Source organism: Ictalurus furcatus, chromosome 7 (assembly GCF_023375685.1).
Source record: "Ictalurus furcatus strain D&B chromosome 7, Billie_1.0, whole genome shotgun sequence".
Taxonomy (NCBI): Eukaryota; Metazoa; Chordata; class Actinopteri; order Siluriformes; family Ictaluridae; genus Ictalurus; species Ictalurus furcatus.
In genome coordinates, this window is record NC_071261.1 from 23,052,301 (window position 1) to 23,065,074 (window position 12,774).

Here is a 12,774-nt window from a genome sequence, read left to right on the forward strand (position 1 = left end):
ACATTACAGGGAAATTTTCGTTCCTAGAGGATTAAACCTGTCAAGTTTTCTGGATCTTCTGAGAGCTTTTTTTTCAGGTAACATTGATAAATATTCCTTCATGCAAAAATTTTGCTGGCATCATATATACATTTTCATAATGTCAGTTTTTTCCCCAATTAACTGGGTAGCTATGTGGTGTGAGTATTACAGGATGGTTATTTCTGTAATCTTCCAGCCTATCCTGTAGAATACATTACATAACATTCTGATAATGTTCTCAGTTAGCTCAGTTTTACATTTAGTTTGACAGCTTCCTGTAAAGTCGATCCTTCCTGGCTTGTGTCAGTGCATTTCTGTAACACTGTTGTATCAGTCACACAACTGATATTTACTCAGCATTTGCATCATTTTAAAAAGGGGGTTCCTTGAGGTTTTTTTAAATAATAAAATAAGTTTGTTTGTTTTTTGTACTAAATTTAAACGTACATTCATTGTGGCCTGGATTTGGCACTTTTACTTTACTTTTTTTTTTTTTTTTTTTTTTTAACAGTATTTTTAGTTGGGAGCCTGACGTACAGTATAAAAACATTGCAAGACCTTAACTTTAACATCAGGAAACAGAAAGCTTCTGCCTTTTAAAAAAATTTTTTTTATAAACAAACAAACAAATTAATATATAAGTGAGCAATTTTCCTTGTTTGGACCACAAGGTCAAAGCTTTCAGATATGGCTATACTTGTTGGGACATTTGGTCTTCACCAAGCTGTAAAAACATGCCCACACACTGAGAGAAGATTTTTTATAGCTGCATTGTGATTAAACCCCTGTGGGATTCTGTTATTCTGTTCATGTGAAAGAAGCAACAGTTACTGTCAGTGGATAAGACTGACAAAGGAGTAAGGTGCTTTTGTTTGTTGTGTTATTGTGCGTGTCTAGGGTGTGTGCGCTGACAGCATACTTCCATCTGTATATCTACAGGAAGCCTGCACTGGAATTTTTGAGCAGCAATTGTTTCTCACTCACTATGGCTTTTCATTTTCTATCCCAGTGTTAATATGAGCTGTTGCTATCATTTCCCACATACTGTATTTTGCTTTTAAACTTTTGCATACTTTTGTACTCTATGTACTTTGTTGTAAATGAATGAGGTCAGTATTGCTCTAAGATTTCATCTGTGTTAAATCAACACCCACAGTGCAGTGGACATTTGAGATTACTGTACATGGAGATTTGTTTCATTACGTACATCAGTCATTACAGCACAGAACAGACAAGAGAGAGTGATGGGATCAGGGGATTGCAGATTGCAGACCAATAGGTGTGTCTTTGATGGGTACAAATAGACATATCCTTGAGTTGATATAGTGACTCGGGGCATGTTGGCTTAGTGGTTTGTCTCGCACCTCTGGGGTTGGGGATTTGATTCCAGCCTTTGCCCTGTGTGAACAGAGTTTGCATGTCTTCCCCATATTTCGGGGGTTTCTGTCAGGTACTCCGGTTTCTACCCCAGTCCAAAGACATGCGTTGTAGACTGATTTGCATTTCCAAATTGTCCGTAGTGTGTGAATGTGTGTGTGATTGTGCTCTGTGATGGTTTGACACCCCGTCCTTGTGCCCCGAGTCTCCTGGGATAGGCTCCAGGCTCCCCTGTGTAAGCTAAATGGTATGGAAGATGGATGGATGGATGGATGGATGGATGGATATATGGACTCAAGCAAACACAAAGGCATAGTTTTTATGATTGCACTCACTTGGCAAATATTCTGCCAAGTTAGCTTATGAAAGCCAACTAGCTGCCATTAGCTGTGCAGATTATAAACATTTAGATAAGATAAGCTAAAACTCCTCTAAGCAATCCTGTCAGGTTAGCTTATGTTACCTAGTTGGATAGATTCATCATTGAAAAATATTTATGAATATTACTTTAGCAATCATATCTGATAAGATTATTTTGCCCACTAGTCTATATTCAGCAGTAAAATTATATATTATGAATTCTGATTTTTTTTTTTAAACTCTCCGAGAAATCCCGTCAGTTTAGCTCAAGTGACCTAATTGGCTAGCTTCATCAGTAAAGATTATGAACAATATATTAGTCTACTTAAAATTCACATTGGCTGTTGAATCAAAGTAAAATAAATAACAGGGCTTCAAATCCATTGCAGTAGCATTAATTCATTGCATATTGAAGCAAAATATCTGTCATGCTTCTTTGTTACTCTTCCTCCCTAATTCCCATTCAATCAGAAATGTTGTGTACCTACCGGTACTAGGCAGGGAGAACTCTGAGTTTGTGGAGTGTGCAGTTATCTAGTGTCAGTCTGAACCTGTTTAGGTTCCTTTCTGCAAAAAGATCAACTAAGGATTTAGCTGCCATTGCCCTTCAAACATCAGGCATGTTCTAGAAAGAACTGCAAGTGTTCCATACTGTAAGTAAACTATATGGCCAAAAGTTTGTGGACACATGACCATCACAGCCATATGCATTGAGTTTCTTCCTCAAACTGTTGCCACAAAGTTGGAAGCACACAATTGTATAGAATGTCTTTATATGCTGTAGCATTACAATTTCCCTTCACTGGAACTAAGACGCCCAAACCTGATCCAATTTGATGATGCCCATGTGTACAAAGTGAGCTCCATGACGATATAGTTTGCCAAGGTTGAAGTGGAATAACGCAAATTGAGCCCTGATCTCAACCCCACTGAACACCGACTGCTCCCCAGGTCTCCTCACCCAACATCAGTATATACAAATAAAATAAATTAACTGAATAATGCCTGACCTCATTAATGCTCATGTTGCTGAATGAACACAAATCCCCACAGACACACTTCAAAACTTAGTGGAAAGTCGTCCCAGAAGAGTGGAGGTATTTATAATCACAAAATTTGGAATGGGATGTTCAACAATCACATATGGGTGTGATAGTCAGGTGTATCATAGTTACTGTAATTAGATGCGTGTCCAAGGTATTGGTTCCGGTTATGGCTTTGTTTTCAGTGTATTAATGCTACTAATGTATTACTGGTTTGTGTTTTGAGCTTGTACTGCAACTGGATATCTCATCTGGATATTGTTGACATTTTTAAGGTGTCTTGCTTATGTTTAAAGAAGCTTTCGATGGATGCTGCCAGAATGAGAATTGGTAGGACTTACTATATCACATCATGTCAGAGCTGATGTTGTACAAGCTTGCCTCAGTTTAAGCTTTTTCCCCTGGTTCACTCCAGTAGATAAAATATTGTATTTCTCATGTTTGTTGTTATCCCCAACTGTATATAGAGAACAAATGAAGCAGATCCCCTGAGAAGTTCTTATTAAAGCTGCACTGCCCCTCCGCGGATCTGGTTCCTCCATCCCCTCGTCTCCTCTCATCTCCTCCCCTCTTCTCCACATCTCTCCTCCTCCTTCCCTCTAGTTCACTGTTTACTTTGAGCTCGCACTTGGCTGCCCCGTGGCCCCGCGCTGATTTACTTGAGAAGGCAGCAGATGGAGAGAGCAGACCTCTCTCTTTCACCCACACTCTCTCTCTCTCTCTCTCTCACACACACACACACACACACACACACACACACACACACACACACACACACACACATACATTCTTCCTCTTACTTTATCTCTTTCTCACTGTTTCTATCTCCTGTGTGGATTTTGGTCACTCATGCTCCATTTGGACTGTTACAACCTGGCTGCACACTGAGCAGTGACTGAAGAATTTCTGCCCCACCAACACACACTGTCTGGCTCATATCCTACAGGTAGCGTGAAATGGAACTTGTGTGTGTATATGCATTGATGTATAAGTTTGTGTTATGATTGTATGGATGTGTATGTATATGATGTTAAGTTGTGTGCAAGTGTGTGTTTAAAGAGTGTGTAGCTGTGTAATGGTATTATTTACATATATATTTACATTTACATTTATCCAAAGCGACTTACAAATGAGGAAATTCAAGCAAATGTATATGTGTGTGTGTGTGTGTGTGTGTGTGTGTGTGTGTGTGTGCGTGTGTGTGTGTGTGTGTGTGTGTGTGTGTGTCATTTGATCTCTTGGTTTATAGCCATTCTTTTACATTACCATACCATATGTTGTGCTGGGAAATCCTGTTTAACATTATATGACGTCTATCCACATGTGTCACGTTTCTCTCTGTGTGAGTGTGAGTGTGAGTGTGTGTGTGTATGTGTGTGTGTGTGTGTGAGAGAGAGAGAGAGAGCAAGAGAGGAAGAAAGAGATTATTTATGAGAGATTAATTGTCTTGTTAAATGTGTGTTTTTTTTCCTTTATTTTTTTTTTTCAATCATTAATTTAAAAACCTGTGATGCTGGACCAGTGTTATTTATTTATTTTAACCCATAGAAATTTTCATTTTGCAGCTATAAGAACAGAATGTTTATGATTTTACATTGATAATTAGGCTAACGGTGGTTATCAAACTAATGATACTACCATGATTTTACTACAGTGATTTATGGTAACTATATTTACTCCGTATTTAACCATGACTGTACTAAGGGGGTACTATGGTGCCCTTATGTTAGTCTACTTACATTACATAGTCTTACATATTTACATATTATATATTTTGTATCATAGTTCAATTATTTTACTAATAAGTATTTTATTTATTTACTTTAACTATAGTATGGTTGTTATTTTCTTAATACATTCCTTACTCTTACATGTTTTTTCTAAAGCATGTTTTTAAAAAAAAAAAAAATTCAGATTCACTGTTGGTTTGTAACTGTCCCTTTTTTTTTAATGAAGATCCTTTGATGTACCTAAGCAAAATCTTGAAGGATCTAGTGCGCTTGTGCTTCTTCTATGTAACCCTAAACATGGCTACATACATCTCCTGTAAAAGAAAAAAAGCAAGATTCCAGAAATGTTGTCTGCCTTCCCTTTGAATGCTTTCAGTGATTAGTTATTTTAACCGCAGTGCTCAAAAAAAAGATGTCTCTACTCTCGGTCACTTCTCAAGAAATTCTTTGTAGTTCCATTGGTGGTTTAACTGCTATAGTGCATATCAAACAGGACCAGTGAATGAAGGAGATGCTGCTGAATTCAGCGAGAGATCTCAATAGAGCCCTTGTGCCTGGCCTGTCAACTCTGGGAAAGCTGAGAGTAACTGAGCAGCACATTTTTCATTGAAAATCCCAGTTTATGAAGGCTGCTCTGCTCTGGCTCTGCTCTAAGAGCGGTTTCAACCCAGCATGGCCAAATAAGTGTTATTTTAGCAATCATCAGATTCGTTGTGCGTGTTTAGGGTCGTCTGCATCCAAGCTCGTTAATGCTGACCAGCTGGGATGCTTTCTGAGCATTGGGCTATTATAGCACATGGCACAAAACCCACTTGTTGCATTTTGATGTTTTCAGAGAAAAGTATAATCAAAGCACTACAGTGTGTACTGTCTAAATATCAGGTTTTATGTGTTTAGTGTTAGGCTCGAGCTGCCTATTCTTTTGCCTTTTTTGGCTTTGGTTAATCAAGCATACCACAAATATGGACTCAGACACAAAATATTAGCCAAAACTTTTGAGAGTTATTTGTACAGGGTGTCTGGGAGCTGTCAGCGTTTGTGCAAAGGTATACATTTAGACTGAAATGTCCTCATCATGAGGGGCATTTATTTTTGTGGTGGCATTGGAAAACCCTTCACATGGTAAAAATGGACATTTTCTATGATATATATATATATATATATATATATATATATATATATATATATATATATATATATATGTCTGAAAAATACAGGCTTCCTGAACTGAAATATTTTTTCTTTTGCATGTATCTCAGCCAGAAGTTTGGTATTCACTGGTAACTGGTAACTGGTATTAAAATGATTAGACGTATATCTGTTTCGCTACTCTATGTAACTATCCAACAACTTGCTCAAAGTGTAACATATTTATAGTTTCCTTAAGTTGGGGTACCAAAAAATTGTACGTAGGAAAAAAAAATCAACTTTAGCCAAAACCCAAGCTTTCATCTTTTTTGGCTGTTTGCCAGAATTCTGGCTTAGTGACATGTGATGAGTTTTCCAGGCCTGCCTCACATTTCAACACTCAGTGGCACTGACAGGAATCTGAAGTAAGACAAAGTGCACAAACTCCCCGTTAACTAAATTACAGGGAGTACATAATGTCTCTTGGTTACATTCACTGCCCATGCTGGGCTTGTACAAGCTAATCATATAACCTCCTGGATTTACTGAGCGTTTAATCAGACTGATTGAATGATTAGAATGAACTTTTAGAAGGAACATGATGTTAAAGTGCTAGATTGCTGTACAGACAGTGGTAAAACAATCTGTCTGTTGCTAGCAGAATTAGAGAGCTTACACAGTTTAGCCATGTTAAGAGTTCATGACCCGCCAAGACTAAAAGCTGTATGCTTTGCTTCCTGAGCTCTGGAATCACTTAATCACCTTTGTGCACAAGACAATTGCGCTCTTACTAATGATCCGATATCCTACAGAACATCATATGCTGCTTTAGGCTATTCGGTTCTCCGAGTTTGTCTGGAATGCACTATTGTCCTGCTTGCATTGAAAACACACGGCCCGCCTGAACCCTGTGGCCCATCCTGCCATATCCAGTTCCTCTAAAAGCAGCATGCTGGAGGGTGTTAACTGATCATGGGACATCTGACATTCAGAACAATAATCTGAACCTTCTGAGTAATCTGAAAGTCTGGAGTCTGAATTGAAGTGTGGTCAATTAACTGGTTAATGAAGTATCTAAACTTAATGCAGGGCATAGTGGGAGTGAATTCAGAGAAATATTGCTATGTAGGGAACATGTTTTGAGGGTGTATGCCTTACGAAAAACAATATATCAGTATATCAATATATCAGTTGACTAGTTTTCAAAGGACTTTTTATGCAATTCAAACCTTCATATGGTTTGAATTATGACATTTAGAGGCAGAAAACGTAACATAGTGGTTGTATGTAATTTTGATGCAGTCTTTGTGTACTAGAATGGGGAATGTTTTTTTCTTACCACACTAACAACAACCAATTTGGCTAATTGCAGCCTTGAGTACAGATTCAAGATACACAGTATTACTCTAGTACACAATTATCGCATAGTTTATGCAGAGTATCTGAAGGCCTATAAAAAATAGAGACATGTTTTCACATATAGTTTGTGTCCATTTCCATATTCTTCCATAGTCATGATTAGTGGTTAAGAGTATTTTCATACTCAAAAGAGAATGATGCAACTGAAATTGAATAGATATTAGAGGTCAAAAGTTACTCTATGAACCTAGAATTAAAGACGACACCACACTGGGTCAGATCATACTCACCGATTCTATATCGCAGCAGAGAAAACAGCAAGGACACAACTTTTGAACTCTGACCTATAACCCATACAGCTCAGCAGGTGGTGTGATGATGACTGTAGCGGAAAGTGACCCCCAAGTGGGTAGCGGGAAACGGACGTGCCGACACTCCAAAATAGAGTGGGTAATACTCAGCAGTTTCTGATCAAATGGACATCCTATTTGTCTCCATCAAGCTTGTGTTCTTTTATCAGATCACAGTTGGCATCCATAGCAACACAATTTGAAAATTCAGTCTTTTATATAGGTCAGATGAGGTTATCTCAGTCATCCTAAGTAAAATAAAAATGTGACATTTAATAAGCCCTTTGAAATTAAACATTTATATATATATATATATATATATATATATATATATATATATATATATATATATATATATATATATATATCTTAAGAAGCACCCTGCTCACCAATCTCTTGCTTTTGAATTTTTATATTAATCTCCCTGCAAAGCTTTTGCAGTATGGTTTTACCCTCTGCAGAGAGGAAAGCTGTTAGTTTTCCATTATCCCAAATTCCTTTACCAGCAACAGGGATTTTATGATTCACAAATGAAAAACTAAAGCTAAGTTCTCTCATAGTTGGAAACCAAAAACTAATGAGAAAACAATAAAGTCTCAGGAGATAATAAAATACTTTGAGGGGAAAATGTCAGCAAAATAACACAACCTTTTTTTTTTTTTTTTTGCTTCATCCTTTTATCATTTAAATGAATATTCCAGAGTATCTTTCTATCATGGTGAAATGTGGCTTGACAAAAGGATCCCTTTCACCCCAAAGCCGATAGAGCATGACTGATCTGCAGGATGCTCATGTTAGGGTCATTACCATGTTCGTCATCACTTTCATCCCAGTGGATTGAGGCTATGTTTTTCCTCTGTGCCTCTGTTTACTGCCTGTCAGCCTCTTACTGTCTCTCTGAGCCTGAGTCAGGTTAATTCGGCTATGATGGTCCCTGTGTACTCTGCCTGTATCATCCCTTTCTTTCTTTTCTAATTGAACACCTTAAGCTCACCAGGAGCTGTCGGCTGGCCCAGACAAACAGTACAATCCTGACTATTTGTAACTGCATACATTTCCTATTAGTTTAGCCATCATTACTGTATATATTTGTAGTGTTTAAGAATAGTAAGCTTTAAGATGAAGAACCGAATCTGGAAAAGGAGTTAAATGGTTATCTAACACACTTAGTATGCATTTGTAGCCAGTAAGACAGGTCGCATAGGCGATCTAAACTTGTCATTTCTGGTATCATAATGTCAGATTATACAGCATAAATGAATTACTGAGCATTATTGCTTTTATTTATGAAGAAATATTCAGCAAAGGTCATGCTTAGTGGAGGTGGCAAAAGAAGCTGATGACTGTGACCGAGACATTTAAACACACTTCACACAGCCTTCGCATGACTCCACACAGGATGTATACAGCCATGGGGTCTATGTGTGGGTGACACATGATATTTGTTTAAAAGTAGTTGAGTGATATGCATTAAAATGAATAGCAAATGCGGCAAGACTAACGTTTGTTTTTGTGTCATAGATATTTATAGATGTTTTTGCAAACACACAGTAGGGCTGAGGAACTTTCTGGATAAGCAGGAACCTTCTGGCTATGCGTCATTGTCTTTTAAGGAGAAGTACACTATTTGTGGATGATGAGACTGTCTAGACTGAAAAGCATAAAGACCAAGGTCCTTTTTTTTACTCTCTCTTGAACATGGAATTTTCCTGTGAAAATGTTCTGTGCATGGAAATATTCTTCCTTTGACTGTTTTTATTTATTTTTTATTTACTTGATGGTTGGGTTGAGAGTTATCTTTGTGGCCTTTGTATCCATCCAAGGAAATAAAAAAGTTTTGCCAGGGATTAACACTGAACAGCTTTTCTTTCATTGTACCTCAGCTTCCCTCTCTTGTACATTGACATGCTTTTATGTAATCTATCCCCCCTTCATTTTTCATTTCTCTCTCTCTCTCTCTCTCTCTCTCTCTCTCTCTCTCTCTCTCTCTCTCTCTGGCTGTCTTTCAGGGTGACCACATGTGGGCCACTATGTTGGGGCAAAGCGTAAAGCTGCAACCGGTGGCCATTCAGAGCCTGTCAGAACTGGAGCGAGCCCGGTTACAGGATGTGGCCCTCTATCACCTGGAGGAGAGAGAGCTGGACTTCAAGATCAGCATTCCCAAAGGTGTGTACACACCAAACTCACTCTAACTCTATTGTACACTGTATACACAAATTATCATTGAGCCTCTCTTTTTTATATATATAAAAATCACTCACATCCCTCTCAGTTCTGAATTTGTGGAGCTGAATCTTTCAACTAGTATTTGGGCTGAGCCTTAAATATTGTGGTAATTTCAAGATAAGGGTGGCCTGGAATTTGCAGAAAGCTCCGTAAACACCACACTACAGTGGATTCATCAGAATCCAGAGGGATGGTAAATCTATTGGGTTCAGTGTTGGAGGTAGAAAAGAGGCTGTCTGTGAGTGTGAGAGATGAAGAGAGAAAGATGAAAAACAAAAAACAGGTTCAGGAAAAAGGCTTTGGATTTCAGGGCATGTCTATTTTTACTGTATATAAACAAGGAATGTGGATGTTACGGGTCATGGCATTAAAACATCTGGTCTGATTTGCATCTGTTTGTCACATTAGAAGATGCACTAAGAGTTTTCTGTGAAAAACACACTCACTCTTTCAGTCTCTTGCATTCCTTCACATTTCCTAAGATCTACATTCATTAGCAGTTTGAGTGCAGGCCTCACTTTTTATGAGTGGTTGTTTAGTATGGAGTTTTCAGGACATGTGTGAGATTTCTGTTTTTGCAGCCTGTCTCACATCAAAACTAAGCAGCCAAGCCAAGCCAAGCCAATGTGAGCTCATCCACAAGGTACGGATCAGTGGAATGTAACCATTCTTCCATAGAGCTGCATTTGAACTCATCCTCAGTGAATAGCTCTAATCGTGTACTCCAGTTGACGCCTACGAAAAGAGACCATTGGGCTTTGTGGGAATATTTACAGAATGCTCTGTTTCCCAAGTGAAAATTAATCCGACTTCCCACCACTATGAGACTGTTACTGGGAGATTTTGGTGGCTTATTTGGAAGTTGTACAGGTCATTTTGAAGTCATACCTTATATGACTTTGTTTTGGTCTTTCAAGCTCCTGCCTGAATTGCTTCCATACTTTGCTTTCACTCTCTAACATACCTTAGAGTGAACTTTTTCCCCCCCTTTCTCTCCATTCTCTCGCCAGAGCGTTGATGGGAGATTAGCCCATGATGCCTTGGGGTGTAGGGAGGGGGGAGAGCAAATTGCTGTGGAAATAAATGCTCATTTCCTCCAGTCATGGGAATTTGACCCCACCTAAAGCTTCTTCACATGATGCTTGAAACCCCAGTGTGGTGTCATAGCCTCTCTCTTCTGTTTCTCTCTCTCTCTCTCTCTCTCTCTCTCTCTCTCTCTCTCTCTCTCTCTCTCTCTCTCTCACTCCCTCTGGACACATCACAGCAGTAGCTTTCACATGTGGACACTGCCTGAACCACACTCTCAGGAAAAATGGAAATGTCTGAAAAAAATCCGCAAATAATCAACATCAGCTATTTTCGTCAGTCTCCAGGGACAAGACTGACATGTAAAGTAAAATCAAAAGATGAAAATGAGACTCTACTTTCTGAACATATACAAAAGATGGATAGTTCTGATTATAAGAATATATATATATATATATATATATATATATATATATATATATATATATATATATATATATATATATTGTTTTTTGTTTTTTTTGACATATTTTGACAAATAACTCTGGTTTCCTCCCCCAGTCCAAAGACATGCATGGTAGGCTGATTGGCGTGTCTAAAGTGTCCGTAGTGTATGAATGGGTGTGTGAATGTGTATGTGATTGTGCCCTGCAATGGACTGGCACCCTGTCCGGGGTGTACCCTGCCTTGTGCCTGATGCTCCCTGGGATAGGCTCCAGGTTCCCCGTGACCCTGAAAAGGAGTAAGCGGTAGAAGATGGATGGATGGATGGATGGATGGATGGATATTTTGTCAAATATGTAAAAAAAAAAAATGAACGTATATAAGATGTAAAAACTTCATGAACGTTAGAAGAAACACATTTTATTTTGCTTCTTTGTTTCCTCCACAGGCAAGATAAATGATTAACTGCAGATTCCAAACACCATGTCATCTTTTTCCATCTTTAATGTGATATAGCAACCAACAAAATTCAAGGGAAAAACAAATAGAAATAGGGGGGAAAAAATGTGAAAGTGGGGAAAAATCTGTAAAAGTCTGCACACCCCTTAACTAATACTTTGTTAAAGCATCTTTTGCTTGTAATACAGCACAAAGTCTATCTGGCTAAGAGTCTAATAACTTACCACATCCTGATTTGGCTATTTCATTTCACTCATCCTAGCAAAAATACTCCAGATCTATCAAATACCGAGAGGATATCCTGTGCGCAGCCCTCTTAATGTTATTCTACTTCCATTTTAGATAGAAATTAGATCTGTGCTATTCCAAAAATGTCTTCTTCTTCCTCTTCTTCCTTAGCCATTCCTTTGTTGACTTGCATTTGTGCTTTTGGTTGTTGCCATGAAACGTTTCCTCCTCTTCAGCTGTCTAACAGAAGCCTGCAGGTACTGTGCCAGAAAAGTTTGCCATTTAGAGCTAGCCATGATTCTCTCTATCCTGACTAGTGCTCCAGTCCCAGCCAAAGAGAAGTATCCCCATAACACGATGCTGCCAACATTGTGCTTCACAGTGGGTATGGTGTTCATTGGGTGATAAACTGTCTTGTTTTTGTGCCAATCAGTTTTTTCAAATTATGCCCAAAAAGTAGTACCTTGGACTCATCAGACCATAACACATTTTGTCACATGATTTGGGATGATTTAGATCGGCTTGAAGGTTTATGTTTTTGTGAAAGGGCTTCAATCTAGCCACCCTACCCAATAGCCCAGACATATGAAGAATACAAGAGATTGTGACCAGTACTTACCAGACATTCTTGGAGCTCCTTGGTAGTTCCGGAGTTCTCTTGGTAGCCTCCCTGATATATTTTCTTCTTGTTCTTTCATCAGTTTGTGGAGGGATGTCCTGTTCTTGTTAATGTAACACCTTCCAGGTGTTTCATGTCCTGTCCTGTTCTTGTAACACCTTCCAGGTGTTCCATGTCACATCTAAAGTTCTGGAAGTTCTTTTGTACACCTCTCTTGATCGTTAACTTTCGACAATGAAATCCCATACACGCTTTGTAAATTCTTTGCAGACCATGGCTTTTAGCTGTCAGATGAAACCAAGATTATGTCAATAGTCTTATAGAAACTTGAATTTTATTGATTGCTACTGACATGATTTATCTCTGTTTTATTTATTTTTTCCATTACAAAAACCTGCAATTTT

General features: G+C 38.4%; 1 protein-coding gene across 3 annotated transcripts in view; it reads left to right on the forward strand.

Annotated features, from left to right (window-relative positions):
• arhgap36 (Rho GTPase activating protein 36) overlaps positions 1–12,774 on the forward strand; it is a 43,997-nt gene that overhangs the window by 9,047 nt on the left and 22,176 nt on the right. For 2 of the 3 annotated variants that reach the window (XM_053629308.1, XM_053629309.1), the window contains exon 2: positions 9,378–9,534. In XM_053629308.1, the coding sequence (XP_053485283.1) occupies positions 9,378–9,534 (157 nt within the window). Of the gene's footprint in view, positions 1–3,176; positions 3,748–9,377; positions 9,535–12,774 lie in introns of those variants that run through there. The other variant, XM_053629310.1, reaches the window with a different exon arrangement.